At 40.6% G+C, this 21,095-nt stretch overlaps 4 protein-coding genes across 5 annotated transcripts; all 4 read left to right on the top strand.

The window, feature by feature from the left end:
* The first annotated feature begins 3,732 nt into the window (after positions 1–3,732).
* LOC306776251 (granzyme B(G,H)-like) lies at positions 3,733–5,706 on the top strand. 2 transcript variants are annotated; one of them, XM_079266878.1, is made up of 6 exons: positions 3,733–3,851; positions 3,935–4,082; positions 4,227–4,359; positions 4,617–4,682; positions 4,852–4,883; positions 4,993–5,706. In XM_079266878.1, exons 1-6 carry the CDS (start codon positions 3,776–3,778, stop codon positions 5,054–5,056), a joined length of 519 nt encoding a protein of 172 aa, XP_079123004.1. In that variant the 5' UTR covers positions 3,733–3,775; the 3' UTR covers positions 5,057–5,706. The 2 variants fall into 2 exon arrangements, with proteins under 2 accessions (XP_079123004.1, XP_079123003.1); XM_079266877.1 differs by having other exon boundaries at positions 4,617–4,883.
* Positions 5,707–6,692: 986 nt separating this feature from the next.
* LOC306776558 (uncharacterized protein) lies at positions 6,693–10,842 on the top strand (the record flags this gene model as incomplete). The annotated part of the gene is made up of 10 exons (XM_079267269.1): positions 6,693–6,766; positions 6,848–6,992; positions 7,160–7,295; positions 7,534–7,782; positions 7,888–8,035; positions 9,146–9,235; positions 9,317–9,461; positions 10,066–10,198; positions 10,324–10,581; positions 10,687–10,842. The coding sequence occupies exons 1-10, from the start codon at positions 6,709–6,711 to the stop codon at positions 10,840–10,842; spliced, it is 1,518 nt and encodes a 505-aa protein (XP_079123395.1). The 5' UTR covers positions 6,693–6,708.
* Positions 10,843–15,397: 4,555 nt separating this feature from the next.
* On the top strand, positions 15,398–16,639 carry LOC306776557 (duodenase-1-like; the record flags this gene model as incomplete). The annotated part of the gene is made up of 5 exons (XM_079267268.1): positions 15,398–15,484; positions 15,566–15,710; positions 15,871–16,006; positions 16,127–16,375; positions 16,481–16,639. The coding sequence occupies exons 1-5, from the start codon at positions 15,427–15,429 to the stop codon at positions 16,637–16,639; spliced, it is 747 nt and encodes a 248-aa protein (XP_079123394.1). The 5' UTR covers positions 15,398–15,426.
* A 1,949-nt stretch (positions 16,640–18,588) lies between these two features.
* Positions 18,589–20,437, top strand: LOC306776201 (serine protease 57-like). Its single transcript, XM_079266820.1, has 5 exons — positions 18,589–18,704; positions 18,797–18,950; positions 19,368–19,497; positions 19,640–19,894; positions 20,149–20,437. The coding sequence occupies exons 1-5, from the start codon at positions 18,662–18,664 to the stop codon at positions 20,299–20,301; spliced, it is 735 nt and encodes a 244-aa protein (XP_079122946.1). The 5' UTR covers positions 18,589–18,661; the 3' UTR covers positions 20,302–20,437.
* Positions 20,438–21,095: the final 658 nt, after the last annotated feature.

The following is a 21,095-nucleotide window of genomic DNA, read 5'->3' as shown; positions in this document are numbered from 1 at the left end:
TTCATCCCGAAACCAGGAAGATTCTGTTGCTGTTTAATCAGAAATTTAGATTTTAAGGGTTTTTAAAACCCCAATCATGTAGCAAGCGGCACCATATAATCAGACATCAGGTAAGTGGTTGTTTTCATTTTCATATAGCTCCACTTTATAAACCACCTCCAGGTCTAACTGTGAGACATGTACCCCATGTATTTGGAGCGAGATCACATGCTCACTGGTTTCCTCAAAGTGAGGCAGTGGGCTTTAATGCAGCACAGACCGATGCTGTTAGAAGAGTCATTAGACAGATCAATTTGTGACTTTACGTTCGATTTGCACTGATGGAGAAGCAGCACCCTCTGATGGTGATAAAGCAGAGCAATTTTAAAAGTCTCTTTGTAAACTCTGGCGCTCTCTGCTGGACGTCATGAAGTACTAACAGAGTAACCGTAACAGCTGAGATAACATACACTTTGTGTAATGTTACACTTGATGGTATACAAATGTAGAGTAGATGTGTGAAGACACAACATGATGCAGTAAGACTGCAGCACAACATGATGCAGTAAGACTCCCCATCAAAGTTACACTCCAATGACCCAAATACACCAAGAGTGGAAGTGGTACAAATGTTTATTGTGGTAGTGAGTAAGGTGTTTTTGTGTAGAGTATGTACATGTCATGTATGAAATGCATGGAATTGGCACAATTAAACGGGTATCCACTGTACAGTAGATGGTAAAGCAGCTCGTGGAAATAACAGCGCGGGACACAGTTACCACTGGCTAGCAGTTACTACAGCTCGTCATCATATTAAAGCTTTACAGGGATAAAATGTAAACAAATATTAGATTTAACTCCTTTAGAGGATCGTCTTCATTTAATATGATGCACAGGATATTTTGCAGGGCTTTTGTACTTGAATTGTAATTGATTGTGTTTGATGAGTAGATATCTGTGTGGTTGAGGAAGTCATTCGTGACATATTTTGTTTGAAAATAATTAGTTGGAGATCAATGAGTTTGAACACGGCATCCTAATGGAGCAGCGTGAAGTCAGCTCATCTAATTCTAAGATAATTGTGGTTATGCTAGTTTCTGTTCCTGCCAGCCGGCTGTGTTTTGGCTCGTGCAGGCTGAGGGTTGCAGTGATGTGGTCGCTGTCCAAAGCGTCTTCTGTTGCATGAGACCTCTTTTAAAATCACCTCAAATCATCTCAACAGCCTGAACCTTAAAGGTCAAACGGAAACAGACCCACACCTGCACAGAAAACTAGTTACATTGAGCATGAAGTAGCAGCAAAACGTTAAGACACTGACACTGTGTTAGACAAACCTAACCGCTAGTTTCACACCTCTGAGTAATAACTTGGTGCCTGAGCTTGATTTACAACAGTTTCTTATACTTTGACAGAGATATTCTGAGACGAATACAGAAACCTTCATTGATCAGAATATGAGTACAATGTCAGACATCACTCTGAGGGGGCAGTCGTACTCCGGCACAGTACGAAGCTGTCGTACCTGATGTGAAAACACCCTAAAAGTGCTGAGTCAAGATCAAGCAGTGGTGGCAAGAAGTACTCAAATCGGTTTCTTCAGTAAAAGTAGCGTTATCACACTGTAGAAATACAAGTAAATATCCTGCATTTAAAGTTTTACTGAAGAAACGGTGCAAAAGTATTAGAATCAGAATGTACTTCAAGAACCACAGTAAAAATACTCATTATGCAGAATGGTCCATTTAAAAGAAATATTGAAGATATTATTACTGGATTATAATTATTGATGCAGTCGAGTGTACATCACTTTAATGTTGCAGCTGGTGAAGGTGGGTACATTTTAATGTACAAAAGCTCTCAGGGTAAGTTTAAATAGTACTACTCTGCTGTTGCTCACCTATCTCTGCTTGCGGTGCAGAGACTCTGTCTGCACATTAAAGGTCGTACTGAATGCAACACAAATCCAACTAGTGTTTATGGTTTGCATAAAGCCTGGAGTATAAACAATGAAATATGTTTCAATGCACTGGGAAACATCTGCTGCTGCCTGTTGAATAATGATGCAACGAATGAAGTGTGGTTTCAAAACTGCAACTGTGCACCAACACCAACGCTCAGATCTGCAGCTGGAAACTGTGGTTTCTGCGGATCAAGATTGTAGCAACATTTCAAAGAAACCTTCGGGTTGTTTCGGGTTGGTCAACATTGCCTTTTGCATTTTGCAAGTTTATTCCGTGAAGGGTCATTTGATGTGGCCACATATGAGTATTCACCAAAAGTGAGAGGAGAACCAACATGGTCCAAAATATAAATAATGAAGAGAATAAAAGAGTCATAGATGCATAGTGAACATGACTGGTGGTGGAAACTGATTCGTGTTAAACAAGTCTGCTAACAGCAAGTAATTAAACCTGATGTTGGATTGAGTTGCAGTAAAAACATCGTGAAAAGATATCGTGGATCTATTTGCTCTTCTCCGCATGCTTCAGCAATTATTCCCGTTTAACGAGAACAATTACATACAAACGTCTGATTTATAGATTTCGTTGTGCTTACTTCTTCATATATTCCTTATTTTACCTCAGACTTTATAATGCACGCCATTTACCCACATGTTCCACTGCGGTGAAACCAAACCAACAGATGAGTCACGATAGCCTATCAGACTTCTAGCTATCAGACTGCGATCTCAAGGCTTAGAGTCTTGCATACTTGTGAGTTGAGAATATAGACATGCAAACCTGCAGTTTCTGTCACTCATTTAGTTGTTGGTGAATCAACACACTGACAGAAGCCAACAACAGCCCAAAGGTCACAGCTAAAGAGTGGAGCCGTAACAAATGATTTCGTTTTTTCACTTCAGGTTTATCAAACTAAAGGTCACCGAAGCTTAAGTGGCTCAGTTTATACAAAACAGTGAGAGAAGAAAGTTTAAGAATTCTAAGAAGTAATGAAATATGCTTAAAGTGCCATAGATACAAAACATGGATGCATAAAGAGAACTGGATTCAGGGAGGCAGGGCCCCGTTCCTTCCTGTGAAAGTTACTCAGTGGCGCTTGATGCAAAGAAAGTTTGTCTTCAGAGTATAAATTTACGCAGATCTTCTGCATCCATGGAGTTCATCGAGCAGAAAGTAGCCTTTCCTTTAACCCCGCCTCCCAGCCCTCGGTCCAGACTGTCGGACTCAATCACATGAACGGAGGAAAACTCTGGATTATTAATGCATTTACCAACTTTTAGGACATAGGCTACTGATTTAAATCAGGCTAATACAGTGCTCTTACTGGGGAGTTAATGTACCTACTACAACAGATGTTTCTTTCCAAATGTAAGTCTATAAGAAAAAGTATTTTTAGGCCCAATGGCATCACGTGACAGACGTAGATGTTGTAATTCCAGGATTTGGCCACTGAGCTAAATGTGCTTCAAAGCCCCGGTGCTCTTGCTGGAGGCCTCATTCAAAGGGAAAAACTGAAAATATCAAATGCCATCAAATGGAGAAGAGAATACATTGGTTCCAAACAGACTGTGTGAAAACTCATCCCATGCTGATCACATCATGTGTGTACGTGCTTCAGGCTGCTGCGGCTGCTGAACCAGACGCTTTATATTGACTATAAGAGCGGCAACACTGCATTTCTTTACTGACCGCATGCACTCAGCACTATATGACGTGTTACCGACGCACAGAGGATGTAGCTTAGGAGGTGTTGTCGAAGCGGACCTTAACCACGGGTCCCTTACTGAGCAAACTGTGCTATAAAAGGGTCGACTTGACACCTCAAAGAGAACAGGATGAGTATCACCGGCATGATGCATGCTCTGCACAGGTCTCTGCTTCTTCATCTCCTGCTGTATCTTGGACTTTACGGTAAGACTACTACGTCTGGTCTTAAGTCTCTGATCACCCAAATGCTGCATTAACTCGTCCTTCTTTTCCTCTTATCTTTTCAGCCCTTGGGAGCGAAATCATAAATGGTAGGAATGTCCCAGAGAAGTTAATGCTGTACATGGCCTCAGTGCAGCACAATGGCGCTCATGTATGTGGAGGATTCCTCATCAATGAACACTTTGTGGTCACTGCAGCGCACTGTGAGCGCTTGTGAGTTAACTTCCCTCGTTCAGCAATCTTTCAATCATGTCATCAAAAATCCAAAGAATTTTATATTCCGTGAATCTTTTCATTGATTTTGTCAACACAACTTAATGAACACTGCTGACAACCGCTCACTGATCATTCCCTCAGGAATCCCACCAGCGTCGTTCTCGCCACCCACAATCTCCAGAAGGTTGATAACACAATGAGATACCGTGTAAAGACATGCAAGTTTCCATCTTATGTCAATGTCAACAAAGGGGATGACATCATGCTCCTCAAAGTAAGTTGATATTCAATCAGCCCAACAGTCTCAGGTGAAGCATTTTTACAGTAAAATCTTTCTTTCATGTTCTGATTTATTCAGTTCTAGTCCGCCCAAAACTGTAAAAATGAAAAGCACAGATATCAATACTAAGGACAGCTCCTACTTCCACCGATTATTTTCTGAACTTGAATTCTGAAAGAGGACAAGACGTATGCTCTGAATTGGTCCTTGCTGGTTTTTAATTGTCACTTTGTCATTCCGTGTGTCTCCAGCTGTCTAGGAAAGCTCGACTGGGCAAAAGAGTACAACCGATTCCACTTCCAAACACGGAGATGAAGGTAAAAGATCAATCAAACTGCAGTGTGGCCGGATGGGGTTTGACAAAAACTGGTGGGAAAGTCGTCGACGGCCTGAAGGAGGTGGTCGTGCCTATCGTGAACCTGGAGGAGTGCAAGAAGAAATGGGGTCATATTCGAGGTAATCTTCCTGCCAATGTTATCTGTGCAGGTGGATATGGCACCGACAAAGGATTCTGTCAGGTATGTTTTCTGTCCATTAACACAAAAATGTAACGTCAACGTCTTTTAGTCTGAATGGTTTCTCGTCTTCTAGAGACTGAATAAACAAACGAAGCTTCTTCCTCCTCAGGGTGATTCTGGTGGCCCTCTGGTGTGCAGTGGGAAGGCTGTTGGTGTTGTGTCTTTCAACATGAAAAAAAACTGTGACTACCCAAATGTACCCAACGTCTATACAAATATATCAAAATACCTTCCCTGGATCAAAAGGATTCTCAAGCTAAATAATTGTTGAATGTAACAATTCTCTGATTGCATTGCATTGTACTGGCTCCTCTGCTGTAGAACAGCTGTCCACCTCCACATGAGGTCAGCTGACACTGTCGCTGACTCTAAATCTCGTCTTTAAACTGACTTTTACAGAATGGCCTTTCTTAACAACTCGCATCCTTTCTTTCTTATCATGAGCTGGCTGATATGTTGTACGCTAATTATTATTTTCAACCTCTTGCAGTTATCCGTTTACGCCGTGTGAATTCACAACGGGTGTGCTTTTTGCTTGAAGAGTGCTTTATAAATAAAACGTATTATTGTGGAGGCATTGCAGTATTCAAGTTGCCCCGTCACCGTTTGCTCTATATCTGAAATGAAAATAAAATGTCACTTTCAAATGTCAAAGACTGTAGGGGGATCCTTTACAAAAGATATGGACAAAACCTTTTTGGACCAAGTTTGCTCTGCAGCCAATCCAACTCAGTGCCAGACTAAAAGGCAACTCTTTCCTGGTGTATGTTCTATCGATGATGAAGAGCATTTTCAAATCCAATTTGCAAGACCTCAATGTGAAAACGAGAGAAATAAGAAATAAACCTTTGCTTCATTCTCAGTACAAGCCTGTTGTTTTGGTTTTCATGACCATGCTGAATGTATCACCATAGATTTGTCCTCCCTTGGTTTGTGTATGTGTGCGCTCGCCTGCATGTGTTGGAGGTATATTTGTCAACCTGCAGACGGTTACATTTAGAGTCTTGCATAAACTGAAGCCGGAAACTTGTTTCTGTGGTTCATCTGATACCGTCATATGAATTCAGAAGAAAATGTTTGAGTAGGCTGTTTAACCAAAACCCCCAACAGCCAAATGATTCAAATACAGATACGAATAAAGATACTAAAATCATTACGATCTGGTATCTTAGCATGATAAAAAAAAGATGTTCAACAAAGTGCTGTTGAGTCATCAAATTCACCCAATTTAAGTCTTGTTGTGAACTTGTGAGGTGAAGTGGGTCCACAATGACCAAAACTGAAAGATGACGCAAATAAATCATGAGCTAAATAAAAGGAAGAGGAGAATCAAGAATGGATTCATAGTGACCCGTATGGCCACAGTGACACATTTTGACTTCCACAATACAGAATCCTGGTGTTGCATCTGAGTTATTCACTTATTGAATTCATCTAACAAAAGTCCTTTCATGTTGCTGAGCAATTATTCATAAAAAAAGAAGAAAGGAGGGTTAGAATGAACTCAATCAGGAGGCTGAAAGTGACCTAAATGTAAAAGTGGAGAATGAATGACATAAAAGGTAAAAGAGGAAGAATGTGAACGAATGTGTGAAAGCCATCGCATGCTGATCATAAAGTGCTTCATGCTGTTGAGACATCAGAAAACATAAAAAAACAAGATCATGCAAAGATAACATACGTTGCAAACTGGAAAACAGACATTGATCAAAGGATGCGTGAAGATAAAACATGAGGATCACGCTAGCCAACACAGCAAAGCTGTATAAAAGTGTCTACATGACAGCCCCAAGAAGAGAGACAGGTCAGCTGTCTTGCAGGCATCATGCATCCTCTGCACGCATTTCTGCTTTTTCCTCTCCTGGCGTATCTCGGACGAAGCGGTAAGATTCTCAAAGTATTATTATCATTTTCCAACCATTTAATGGGACATTAACCTCATTTAGATTTTCTTATCTTTGCAGCAGATGGGAGTGAGATCATAAATGGGGAACTAGCCCCGGAGAACTCGATGCTGTATATGGCCTCGGTGCAGAACAGCAAAGGTCATCATTGTGGAGGGTTCCTGATCAGTGAGGACTTTGTGCTCACTGCTGCGCACTGTGACCTGTGAGGAGCATTTCCTCTTCCAGCAATCTTTAAATCATGTAATTAGAAATTAATTGAAAAAAAGATGTCAAGATATATAAACCAACTTTTTAAAAATGAGGAAATTATTATTATTGTACATTATAATTAAAAGAAATGTACTGACACCTTTGTTATCTCTCATTCAGTGGCATCACCCATGTTGTTCTTGGCACCCACGATCTCAAGAGAGTTAATGATGACAACAAGATATCCATTCAAGAAAAATACAAACACGAATCTTATAAGAATGTAGCAAAAGGTTTTGACATCATGCTCCTCAAAGTAAGTACATATTTCCAGGTGACATCACTTTGTTGGGTCATCTTTTTTATTATCAGCTCCATATTTCGTGCTTATTTTTCTTTCTTACTGTTATGATGTTTCTGTTTTTACCATATAAAGTGTCTTTGAGTGCCTTTTAGCACTAAATACAACGTATAATTATTATTTATTGTTATTATATTCCAGCAATTGTTATGAAATTAGACATTGCATTAGTTGTAGCGTTGTGTGTCTCCAGCTGTCTAAGAAGGTTTCACTGAACGGACGGGTGCAAACAATTCCTCTTCCCACATCTGGAATGAACAAAGAAGACGACTGCCAGGTGGCTGGATGGGGAGCTACACAGACTCATGGTCCAGCTGTTGATGATCTGACAGTGGTGGACGTCTCCACCATCAAGCTGGAAGACTGCAAGCAGATGTGGGGTAGACTTCCCGACAATGTTATCTGTGCAGGTGGATATGGCACAAAGAAAGGATTCTGTCAGGTGGGTTTTCTGTCTGTTAATAGAACATGTCAGCTGGTATATAAATGCTACAAACCTCTAAAATCACATAATGACTAAGCTGATGAAGCCTCTTCCTCCTCACAGGGTGATTCTGGTGGTCCTCTGGTGTGCAACGGGAAGGCTGTTGGTGTTGTGTCTTTCAACAGAGCTGCAAACTGTAAATACCCAGATAAACCCAACGTCTACACCGATGTATCAAAGTACCTTCCCTGGATCAATGGCATCCTCCAACGTTACAAGTGAAAGTCTTGCAAAGCAGACGTTCACTGTACTATGGAGGTTTTGCGTTCAATCAGTGTGACCGAAATTCAAAATAAAAGTTTATTGCAAATACCGTGTTTGATTTCCTTCTTTAACAATGTCCTCAGAAAACACAAATTGTATTTAAGTGAACAAAAGCGACAATAATGGTTATGTTGAGCGTGTGAATCAAGTGGCGTATAAACGTGATAGTGAATAACTTCTGTCTGGTCCATGCTAAGTATTTGTACCTCGTACCCTAACCCTTATAAATGAGTTATAACTCATCTATAAAGCATGAATTAAGGGGGCCTTATTAGAACGTTGTAGCATGTTACCCGTTTAAAATGACTCATTTGGTTTGACCATACCAACAGAATTAAAGCTGCAAAAATGTACTTCACTGATCTTATACACAAGACAACTGATGGCTGCACTGACGCAGAAATAATGTGAGGAATTCATTTGTAAAATGTGTTGGTGATGTGGTCACATCCCCCGTGTTCAGTCTGCCCGAGGTCTCAAGCTCATCACATAATAATAATAAAAATGTAATAAAATGAATGAAATAAAAAAGGAGCATCACATCCTGTACTGAAGCCCTGCAGTTAGATTTCGTTCCTTCACATTATTAGTCACATGATGCGTTAAAAAGTTGCGAAATAGCCTCGACCGTAAGATGTGGCAGGAAATTAAAAGAGATGGAAATAAAACTATGAAGATCAAACTCTGCTGTATAAAAAAGGCAGACTTGACAGCCACAATACAACAGCTCAATCATCCTGTCGCCATGATACAGGTTTTTTGTTTTATGTTGTGGTATGTCTCAGACAAAATGATAAGTTGCACAATGTATTTTCTTCAGGCTGCAAATAGGATATTACCTCATTTGAACATTTGCTACTTATGTTTTTAGTTCTCGGCTTCATGCTGTTGAGACATCAGATAACATAAAAAACAAGATGATGGAAAAATAACATACGTTGCAAACTGGCAGACAGACATTGGTCAAAGGATGCGGTTAAAAGTCAAGATAAAACATGAGGATCACGCTAACCAACACAGCAAAGCTGTATAAAAGTGTCTGCATGACAGCCCCAAGAAGAGAGACAGGTCAGCTGTCTTGCTGGCATCATGCATCCTCTGCACGCATTTCTGCTCTTTCCTCTCCTGGCGTATCTCGGACGAAGCGGTAAGATTCCCAAAGTATTATCATCATTTTCCAACCATTTAATGGGACATTAACCTCATTTTGATTTTCTTATCTTTGCAGCAGATGGCAGTGAGATCATAAATGGGGAACTAGCCCCGGAGAACTCGATGCTGTATATGGCCTCGGTGCAGGACAGCGTAGGTCATCTTTGTGGAGGGTTCCTGATCAGTGAGGACTTTGTGCTCACTGCTGCGCACTGTTACCTGTGAGTAGCATTTCCTCTTCCAGCAATCTTTAAATCAGGGGTCTCAAACTCATTTTCACTCCGGGCCACATCAGCATCATGGTCGCCCGCAAAGGGCCGGTTGTAAATTTAACTACTCGTAACATATTGATAACTCTCTGCATTCACAGTTTAAAGTAGTCTTCAATGTGCTCACAATACATTTCCATGTTAAATGTACAGTAACCAGCCAAAGAGCTGCTTCTATGACTGTGTTTAAGTATCTCATCATTTTGACTTTCTATCTCAGAATTATGACTTTCTACCATAGTTATGACTTTCTATCGAATAACTTCGACTTTCTATCTCATAATTTCGACAATAGGGATATTTTTATTATTATTAGTCTAACTTAAAAAAACAAAAAATAATAACTTTTTTTTTTGCTGGCGGATTCGCGGGCCACATAAAATGACGTGGCGGGCCGGGAGTTTGAGACCCCTGCTTTAAATCATGTAATTAGAAATAAAATGAAAAAAAGATGTCAAGATATATTAACCAACTTTTTAAAAATAAGAAATTATTATTATTATTCATTATAATTTTAGAAAATGTACTGACACCCCCTTTGTTATCTCTCATTCAGTGACATCACCCATGTTGTTCTTGGCACCCACGATCTCAATAGTGTTGATGATGACAACAAGATATCCATTAAATCATACTTCCGCAAACCTTATGAGAATGTAGGAAGTGGTAATGACATCATGCTCCTCAAAGTAAGTACATATTTCCAGGTGACATCACTTTGTTGGGTCATCTTTTTTTATTATTATCAGCTCCATATTCCAGCAATTGTTATGAAATTAGACATTGCATTAGTTGTAGCGTTGTGTGTCTCCAGCTGTCTAAGAAGGTTTCACTGAACGGACGGGTGCAAACAATTCCTCTTCCCACATCTGGAATGAACAAACAAGATGACTGCCAGGTGGCTGGATGGGGATATAACCAGACTGGTGGCAGAGCTGTTGATGATCTGAGAGTGGTGGACGTCTCCATCATCAACCTGGAAGACTGCAAGGAGCAATGGAGTCATCTTGGTCATCTTCCTGCCAATGTTATCTGTGCAGGTGGATATGGCACAGACAAAGGATTCTGTCAGGTGGGTTTTCTGTCTGTTAATAGAACATGTCAGCTGGTATATAAATGCTACAAACATCTAAAATCACATAATGAATAAGCTGATGAAGCCTCTTCCTCCTCACAGGGTGATTCTGGTGGTCCTCTGGTGTGCAACGGGAAGGCTGTTGGTGTTGTGTCTTTCAACAATGGCACCTGTAGCTACCCAAATCTACCCAACGTCTACACCGATGTATCAAAGTACCTTCCCTGGATCAATGGCATCCTCCAACGTTACAAGTGAAAGTCTTGCAAAGCAGATGTTCACTGTACTATGGAGGTTCAAAATAAAAGTTTATTGCAAATACCGTGTTTGATTTCCTTCTTTAACAATGTCCTCAGAAAACACAAATTGTATTTAAGTGAACAAAAGCGACAGTAATAATAATGGTTATGTTGAGCGTGTGAATCAAGTGGAGTATAAACGTGATAGCGAATAACTTCTGTCTGGTCCATGCTAAGTATTTGTACCTCGTACCCTAACCCTTATAAATTAGTTATAACTCATCTATAAAGCATGAATCCCCCGTGTGCAGTCTGCCCGAGGTCTCAAGCTCATCACATAATAATAATAAAAATGTAATAAAATTAATGAAATAAAAAGGAGCATCACATCCTGTACTGAAGCCCTGCAGTTAGATTTCGTTCCTTCACATTATTAGTCACATGATGCGTTAAAAAGTTGCGAAATAGCATCGACCGTAAGATGTGGCAGGAAATTAAAAGAGATGGAAATAAAACTATGAAGATCAAACTCTGCTGTATAAAGAGGGCAGACTTGACAGCCACAATACAACAGCTCAATCATCCTGTCGCCATGATACAGGTTTTTTGTTTTATGTTGTGGTATGTCTCAGACAAAATGATAAGTTGCACAATGTATTTTCTTCAGGCTGCAAATAGGATATTACCTCATTTGAACATTTACCCGATCTATCGCTTTCATTTTACACAATTAATAATCCACATATAATGAACATAATGCAGCACAAATGTAATGTTTACAGTATGTATATCATAGATATGATGTACTGGATGTAGGACTGAAGGAAGACTAGCTATTACCATTGGCATCAGCTTATGGGGATCCTTTAAATAAATACATAAATATACTGTCAATGTGATTTTAAAACTCCCATGTATTATTTTAGCAACAACTGTAGGCCATTAATAACATACATGTCACAATATGAGCAACACGTGGAAATGCAAAGCACGTAGTCGTAAATGTACTAACATGCACAACAGGGCATGTCCCCTCGTGATCATAACATGACCACAAGAGTAGAGTCCTGAATAACTGGGATTCTTTTGGTTCTCAGTCCATGGCAACATATTGAGGGTGTGCATGTTGGCGCTAATTTGAATCCACATGAAAAGTGTAACCAATATAAAGACACATAGGCCATGACAATTTCAAAATCTACTCGAACCATAGAATATTTCAATCAAATGAATTATTGAAAAGACATTAATGAGTCAGTCCATATTTAGACGTGTACATTTATAACTTAAAACATATGTCAAATGAATCAATGACGTATTCAATATTGGACCAGGGTGCTGCGCAAAAATACCTGCTTTAACAAAACGATTCCTTCAGGAAAATATTTGCTGACTGTAACAAACTTGCATTTATATAGCGCCTTTCTAGTCTTCCGATCACTCAACACACTTGACACCACAAGCCAACATTTACCCAATTCAAACACTCATTCATACACTGATGGCAGAGGTACTTTGATACTTTGGGGTTCAGTAGCTTACCCAAATGCACTTCTAAATGCGGGCTGGGGGAGCCAGGGATCGGACCGCCATGTCTTCCTATCAGTGGAAGACTCGCTCTACCTCCTGAGGCACAAGCAACGTAGTAAGCACAAACTTACACATAGTTTTGCATCAGTATGCTTTCATGGTGTAGTCAGGTATTGTCACGTCTGCATTGCTTCATCAGGGCTTTCTCCTTGACTGAAGTGCAAGGAAAGTTGAATGCAGTATGTGTCATTTTCTATTCTGTTCCTCTGGATGAATGTGCATCACACAACTCTCTCTCTCTCTCTGAAGGATGACGGACACATTGTTTGGCTTGGACTGAGGGAGTTTTGTAACGCACTGCAGGGGGCAGACGTGACATATACTGTTGGAGTGGCGCCCACTAATGGTCAAAAAGTAGAGAAACTATGCAACCCTTTGGTCTGACTCCGGCCTTCTCTGCCGAGTATAATCACAGGGTGACAAGGTCACAAGGGCTTTCGTTTGTCATTGCACCACAGGGTTGCACAACGGAATTTAGATTGTAGTCCCAATTTGCTGGACAGGAAAGAAAACAACAAAAATCGACATAATATTTATGGAGCGCGGAGGATGAATTAAGGAGTCTCACAGCCAGAGGAAGGAAGCTGGTTTGAAGTCTGGTGGTTCGGCAGCTGACACCTCCGTATCTTTTTCCAGGCGGCTGGGGTAGATGGGTAGATGATTGGTAGTAGATGGGTACCAATGATGTTCTGGGCGGTTTTAACCCTCTGTAGAGCCCTCCTGTCCTGTGCCGTACACATCCCATGCCAGTTTGTAATGTTTGCAGTCAGGATGCTTTCTATTGCACCTCTGTAAAAGTTGACAAGAACTTGGCACGGGAATTTTGCCTTCTTAAGTGTCCTTAAGAAATAAAGCCATATGAGCTTTCTTCACCAGGGAACAACATTCTTGTCTCAACGTACTATTTTTTTAAATGATGTCTTTTACTATTGCACAGTTTATTGTCACGCAGCAGTCACCAAGCCAAACTCCTTGCATGTGTCACATACTTGGCAATAAACTGCTTCTGATGCAGTTTGATTTGAATGATGCAATATAATGACAATGAATAAATGTGAACGACAAAACATGACAGCAAGAGTGCATTTTTACCGAATACTATATGTTACACAATGTCATATGTAAGGCAAGTTTTTTCTGTCTAGGTCTGTGCATGTTTGTGGTGATTAGCATTAGTTTCATAACCGTGAGAACGAAACTCAAACCTGAACCTGGAAACTGTGGTGAGTCTAGTTTGATGCAGATTTCAGAGAAATGTTTCAGCGGGCTGTGCCAAGTATTTCTACACCAAAGGATATTGTTGTTGCATTTGTGTTCTTCACTGGTTAGATTATTGGAACATAAGCTGACTTGCTGTGACCAAGTTGTTTCCACAAACAGGTGGCAAGAAGGTCGGAAAAGGCCCAGAATGAACAGAATATAGATATTTAAACTGTCAAAAACAAAAAAATGGAGAAGGAAGAAAATAGCCATGCACCAATCTGTCACGTACTAATTACACATATGCTGCAGCACCAGATCTGCAAGTTGTTTCATTAACAGTAACTGAAACATCAGCGCCTGAAGGATGAACCTCAAGAAGAAAGAGAATAAATGAACAAATGTATGCTTCAAATTCGTACATTTGCAAAATGTGATTATTAGTCTACAAATGGGATATTAATTAAGGCAATATTGTTCTTGTTTTTTTGGAGTTCAGGATTGGAATCATGATTGGGGAAAATACCTTCATGCTGTGCAGTACATGGACTTGTTACAAGACAACAGAGGTAACGTCCTTGTCATGTATTTTGCAGTGGTGGGCCGTCAGGGCCAGCTAAGCCTTCTCTGCTGGGCTCAACAGAATCACAAAGTTATCGCTTATCATTTAATCATTTGTCATAAATACACGACATGTATTCTAATTATTTTCCCATTATCTTATTATCTCATTGCACAGCTACGGTCTTCCTCAGTTGCTCTGCTTCCAGTGCAGCTTGTTTTAAGTAGAGCTTTTATCCAATCAGATCTCACCTCTGTGTCTCTAGGTAAGAAAAGAGGCCCGAGGCCTGCAGGAATCCATTTGCAGTTTAATTAAGTAAATGGGCACGATATTGTTGATTGTCACAGTCTTGAACCAATCAGATTTGTAGTTTGACATGTTGGGCGTATTCTTTGACGTGCCAGAGCTTTCTGGGTGGCCTAGCCAAGTACGTCTGCATTAACGTGCGGCTCAGCATTAACGTGCGGCGTGATTGGTCAGTGGGCTAGCGTGACTGTTGTGAAACTGAAGCTCGCTAGCAGAACTTAGTAGTAGTAAGAGTTCAAGTTGAAAGATATGTAAGAAGCTATGACATTGACATGACATTTTTAACGTTTTGCCTGGTGTAGATTCATTTTATTTCACCGAGCTTTGTTTTTTTTAACACTCAATGGCTGAAGGAGGAAGATAAATGGATTTCTGGAGAAGGACATTTCAAGAAAAGCAAACAGGTCATTACAGTTCAAATGTAAAAAGATGTCCCGCGTTTGTTTAAAATTCAAATTTTTTATAGAAAGTGACAGTCCTTGTGTATGTAAATGCAATCATTTATTTTCTCATCTTTTAATAATTTTATTTCACTTTCTACTGAGACATAAAGTCTGCAGTTATAATTCTAAGTAAGCATTTCCAGCGATTGAAGAAAGGCGGCCTAGAATGAACTCAACCAAGAGGCTGAAAGTGTCCTAAATATAAAAGTGAATAATGAAAGACATAAAAGGTATGCGAGGAAGAATGTGACCGAATGTGAAAGTCATCGCATGTTGATCATAAAGTGCTTCACGCTGTTGAGACATCAGAAAACATTTAAAAAAAACAAGATGATGCAAAGATAACATACGTTGCAAACTGGCAAACAGACATTGGTCAAAGGATGCGGTTAAAAGTCAAGATAAAACATGAGGATCACGCTAACCAACACAGCAAAGCTGTATAAAAGTGTCTGCATGACAGCCCCAAGAAGAGAGACAGGTCAGCTGTCTTGCAGGCATCATGCATCCTCTGCACGCATTTCTGCTCTTTCCTCTCCTGGCGTATCTCGGACAAAGCGGTAAGATTCTCAAAGTATTATCATCATTTTCCAACCATTTAATGGGACATTAACCTCATTTAGATTTTCTTATCTTTGCAGCAGATGGGAGTGAGATCATAAATGGGGAACTAGCCCCGGAGAACTCGATGCTGTATATGGCCTCGGTGCAGAACAGCGTAGGTCATATTTGTGGAGGGTTCCTGATCAGTGAGGACTTTGTGCTCACTGCTGCGCACTGTGACCTGTGAGGAGCATTTCCTCTTCCAGCAATCTTTAAATCATGTAATTAGAAATGAATTGAAAAAAAGATGTCAAGATACATAAACCAACTTTTTAAAAATGAGAAATTATTATTATACATTATAGTTTTTAGAAAATGTACTGACACCCCCTTTGTCATTCAGTGGCATCACCCATGTTGTTCTTGGCACCCACGATCTCAAGAGAGTTAATGATGAAAACAAGATATCCATTCAAGAAAAATACAAACACGAATCTTATAAGAATGTAGCAAAAGGTTTTGACATCATGCTCCTCAAAGTAAGTACATATTTCCAGGTGACATCACTTTGTTGGGTCATCTTTTTTTATTATCATCAGCTCCATATTCCAGCAATTGTTATTAGACATTGCATTAGTTGTAGCGTTGTGTGTCTCCAGCTGTCTAAGAAGGTTTCACTGAACGGACGGGTGCAAACAATTCCTCTTCCCACATCTGGAATGAACAACCAAGACGACTGCCAGGTGGCTGGATGGGGAGCTATACAGACTCGTGGTCCAGCTGTTGCTGATCTGAGAGTGGTGGACGTCTCCATCATCAACCTGGAAGACTGCACGCAGGTGTGGCGTAATCTTCCTGACAATGTTATCTGTGCAGGTGGATATGGCACAAAGAAAGGATTCTGTCAGGTGGGTTTTCTGTCTGTTAATAGAACATGTCAGCTGGTATATAAATGCTACAAACCTCTAAAATCACATAATGAATACGCTGATGAAGCCTCTTCCTCCTCACAGGGTGATTCTGGTGGTCCTCTGGTGTGCAACGGGAAGGCTGTTGGTGTTGTGTCTTTCAACTATAACCACATCTGTAAATACCCAGATCGACCCAACGTCTACACCGATGTATCAAAGTACCTTCCCTGGATCAATGGCATCCTCCAACGTTACAAGTGAAAGTCTTGCAAAGCAGACGTTCACTGTACTATGGAGGTTTTGCGTTCAATCAGTGTGACCGAAATTCAAAATAAAAGTTTATTGCAAATACCGTGTTTGATTTCCTTCTTTAACAATGTCCTCAGAAAACACAAATTGTATTTAAGTGAACAAAAGCGACAGTAATAATAATGGTTATGTTGAGCGTGTGAATCAAGTGGAGTACAAACGTGATAGCGAATAACTTCTGTCTGGTCCATGCTAAGTATTTGTACCTCGTACCCTAACCCTTATAAATGAGTTATAACTCATCTATAAAGCATGAATTAAGGGGGCCTTATTAGAACGTGGTAGCATGTTACCCGTTTAAAATGACTCATTTGGTTTGACCATACCAACAGAATTAAAGCTGCAAAAATGTACTTCACTGATCTTATACACAAGACAACTGCATGGACTGAATTCATTTGTAAAATGTATTTGTGATGGGGACACATCCTCCGTGTTCAGTCTGCCCGAGGTCTCAAGCTCATCACAGGTGACTCTTTTTATAAAAAAAAATTAAAAAAATACTGTACTGAAGCCCTGCAGTTTGAGTTCGCTCCTTCACATGTATTAGTCACATATATGCTTTGCAAAGTTGCGAAACAGCATCGCCTGTAAAATGTGGCAGGAAATTAAAATAGATGGAAATAAAACTGAAGATCAAACTCTGCTGTATAAATGGGGCAGACTTGAAAAAGGAAGAGGAACTTTGAGATATGTAGACGTTGGGTACATCGGGTACAGACGTTGGGTAGTTACAGTTGAAAGACGCAACACCAACAGCCAGCCTGTTGCACACCAGCAGAATCACCCTGTGAGGAGGTGTATTTTGATTTGTTCATTTTCAAGATGATGTAAGATGTTTATACCTTTTTTGGACTAGAAACCACATTTTATGCAACACTATCCTTTTCCAGGAGCTTGGCTTGTGTTGGCAGATATTCATGAAGACGTTTGGTCACAGAAGTTGGCCAGTGAGGACACTCGTTAAGGGACTTACTGAAATGTAGAGAATTATAGAAGCAGTGGGTTTGAAACAATAAAAAACAAATCTCTGCGAGGTGTGTCTCCAATGACCACTGCAGCACTGTGTGATTGAACGAAAACAACCCATCACTGGCCTGCCCCCCCCCCCCCCCCCCCCCCCCCCCCCAACGCCCTTCATTGAAACCCAAAATCAAGCAGCGATGAATCCAGACTATTGTCTTGAAGTTGTCGTATAAGACACTTCATACATTTTTGCCAAAAACAAAATGAAACTCACAAAGCTGTCTGGCCGCGTAGCAACCGCTGAGTTGCAGCGAGGTACTGGTGGTGCTATAGTCAATAAAACAAATGCAAAGGTTCTTCCTCCAGTGATCAGTTGAGCTCAACAGTGCCAACAAGTACTAAATACTCAACACTCAATACAGTTTTACCTGTGAATATAAAATTGATGCTCCCAATCCCAAACAGCTGAGAGACTCAGTTGCCTGGTAGAGCAGCTGTTTGCAGGAGCCTACGTTGCATTACGCAAAACCACAATCTTTCTCAAGAACTCTCTTTTGAACACTCAACGTGATGCAACGGGATGAAAAGAGGAAAGCGAAATAACTCATCACACTTTGCAAGATTTAAATCTAAGCAGTATGATTTAGGAATAAACCACAACTTAATAAGAATCCGCCACATACACACACACACACACACGGCCCTTTTTTCTCTTTTTGCCCCTTTGTGGACTTTAACTACCATTTAACCCTAAATGTTTACCTTTGCTAAACAAGTGGTTGGATTGTTTTGGGTGACACAAATGGCTCTATCGCCACCGGTTTCTTGCATCAATTATGAAGCCCTGTTTTTTGAAATCCAAAAACCACATATTTTGTAATCCCACCAATGACTTCAGGGCATGTTAGCAAACACACTGAAGCAATAAAGACCACAGGATAAGTAAGACATTTTCTCCTCTAAAAATGACAAGACCGTGAGTAGCAGGTGTGGATTTGACCAGAGACCATGGCAACCAGTTCCGTGCTACTGCTGCTCTTTGTCCTAAATGGTAAGCTCTCTAGCAAAGACATACATCTGCATTCACTACAAACCTGAAAAACATACCTGGTGAAATAATGCATGAAGATTTTTGTGTTTCAGGAGCTGATGGTTCTTACATTGTTGGAGGCAGAGATTCTGCCCCGCAATCGCGCCCCTACATGGCCTCGCTGCAAGTCCGAGGTCGCCACAACTGCGGGGGAGCCCTGGTGAGAGAGGACTTCGTGCTCACGGCAGCACATTGCCAGATACCCATGTAAGGTTTTTTTTTTTTTTTTAAACCAATATGTTTTCATATCGCGGCCACCTGTTTCAATTCTGTATGAAAATCCACTTGCAGGGACTTTTTAGTTTGCCCGACGTAAGTAATCCATCATAGTTAACATTACATTAGTTTTTATTTCTTTGTCAAACTGAAGCCAAGTCTCAAGCAGGAGTCATTTTTAAAACCTCTTTGACAAATGTTCACTTTCAAGTCTCTGCAATTGTTGTACTGTACTTAAAAATCAGTGGAAAGCAGTAATTCGTAGATAGAAAAATGTATCTTTCAACTCAAATTATGCTTTGAGAGTGCTCAGTATGATTTCTCTAAACAGACAGACAAATGATTTCTGTTAAGAGAGATTATTATCGGCCTTGAGAGCATATCTAAATGTCCAATTGTGATCTCTAGACCTTACACAGTTGTACTTGGAGCTGGTTCCCTGACCGCTAATGAGCCTACAAAGCAGGAGTTCAGTGCAGTCAGATCCATTCCACATCCCAACTATGATGGACATGCAAATGACATCATGCTCCTAAAGGTGAGGATAGTTTAAACTGCCGTTTATTACATAAACATCATTTTGCTATGTAGCGAGTATATCGTGTTTTCTTGCTTGCGCAAAAAGCACACAACATGATGTTGAGATGACATTTTTTCTACCGTTAATGTCCTCGTCTCAGCTCAGCAGTGGAGCCCAACTGACTGAAGCGGTGCAGCTGATCCTGCCGAAAAGGGGACGGCTGAACGCATCCAGTCAGTGCATCACAGCCGGCTGGGGGGATGTAGGGGATAACGGCACCTTACCGATCAGGCTCCAGGAAGTCAACGTGACCGCCCTGTCACAGCGGACATGTCGCAGGAGATGGAGAGGCGTTCCGATCACCAGGACTATGGTTTGTGGCACAGGGGCCCGCGTCTTTCAAGGCTTCTGCTCGGTAAGAGATCGCACTGGCAAGACATCGATCGAGCAATCAAACTAAACTTTAAAAAGGAGTTGTGCGTAAAGATGGAGAGACACTAAACATCTTCTCCTGTAAAGATCGGAGATTGTCTTGTTTATAGAAAGATGTTTTCCCTGGTGCAAAATGACGGCACCTTATTTTAGGTGTGCAGTAAGCAACTAATATTGAGCACAGGTAATAATAAAAAAGAGGCTATTTCAAACAAAGTGTATTTGTTTCTGTTAAAGGGGGATTCAGGTGGTCCGTTGGTGTGTGATGGAGCTGCAGCAGGCGTCGTCTCCTTCTCTGGACGCCAATGCGGAAACCCCAGGACCCCTGATGTCTACACACGCATATCGTCCTTCAGGGAATGGATTTCAGACGTGTTAAGAAACAATTAAGATGATTAGATCGAACGGCAATATGTCAGCATGCTTGATTGGGATCTACTTTTCAAGATAAGGCTCTTTTTAATGTACACGCACGTGATGTTATGTTGTTTTATTGCCGTGGTGAATAAAATGAGGTCATACATTGTGTTGTGTTACTTCTCGTTTTTGCAAAACTCTCACAAAAAAACAACATGCAAACACATTTCTGTGAGTTGAACGTAACATAAAAATGACAATGGGAATGCTAATTGCATTGACAAAATGTGACAGTGACACCACCACTTTGGAGAAAATTGTATTTTATGAGTCATGTTTTGTTCATGTTCGCATATTTGGTTGGTAGGTAGGTCATTCTTGCAGCATACATGTAACTGTCATATTTATTAAAGAATAAAAGTGGTTGGAAAGCTGAGCAGGCGTGGCATTCAGTTGAACTACAAGTCCAGCCTGAGTGAGGTCTGTTTAGTTCGCAGCGTGATGTGATATGCGCATTTACAGCCTGTAAACTGCAACCGGAATTTGCAACTTTAATTATATAATGTAATTAATAACGTGGCATCATTTTTGATGGCTGCATTCTTGCCATGGAAATATCGCCAAGATAAGTGCTCAACAAAGTTGCATCCATTCAGGTTACTCACGGTTTGTCGTCCAGTAGGTGAGGCGGATGAAAGGTTAACGTGTACGTGAGTGTGTTCAACTACAACAACAAAAGTAAAGCACATGCCGCGGCAACTCAAAGCAAAGAAAGACGGTAACTGTCGCTGTGTCAAATGAACAAGTAACTCATTTAAAACATGTTG

The sequence above is a fragment of the Melanostigma gelatinosum genome (assembly GCF_949748355.1).
Source record: "Melanostigma gelatinosum genome assembly, chromosome: 4".
Lineage (NCBI taxonomy): Eukaryota > Metazoa > Chordata > Actinopteri > Perciformes > Zoarcidae > Melanostigma > Melanostigma gelatinosum.
Note: the sequence above shows the minus strand (reverse complement) of the source record. Positions and strands in the feature narration are given on the sequence as shown.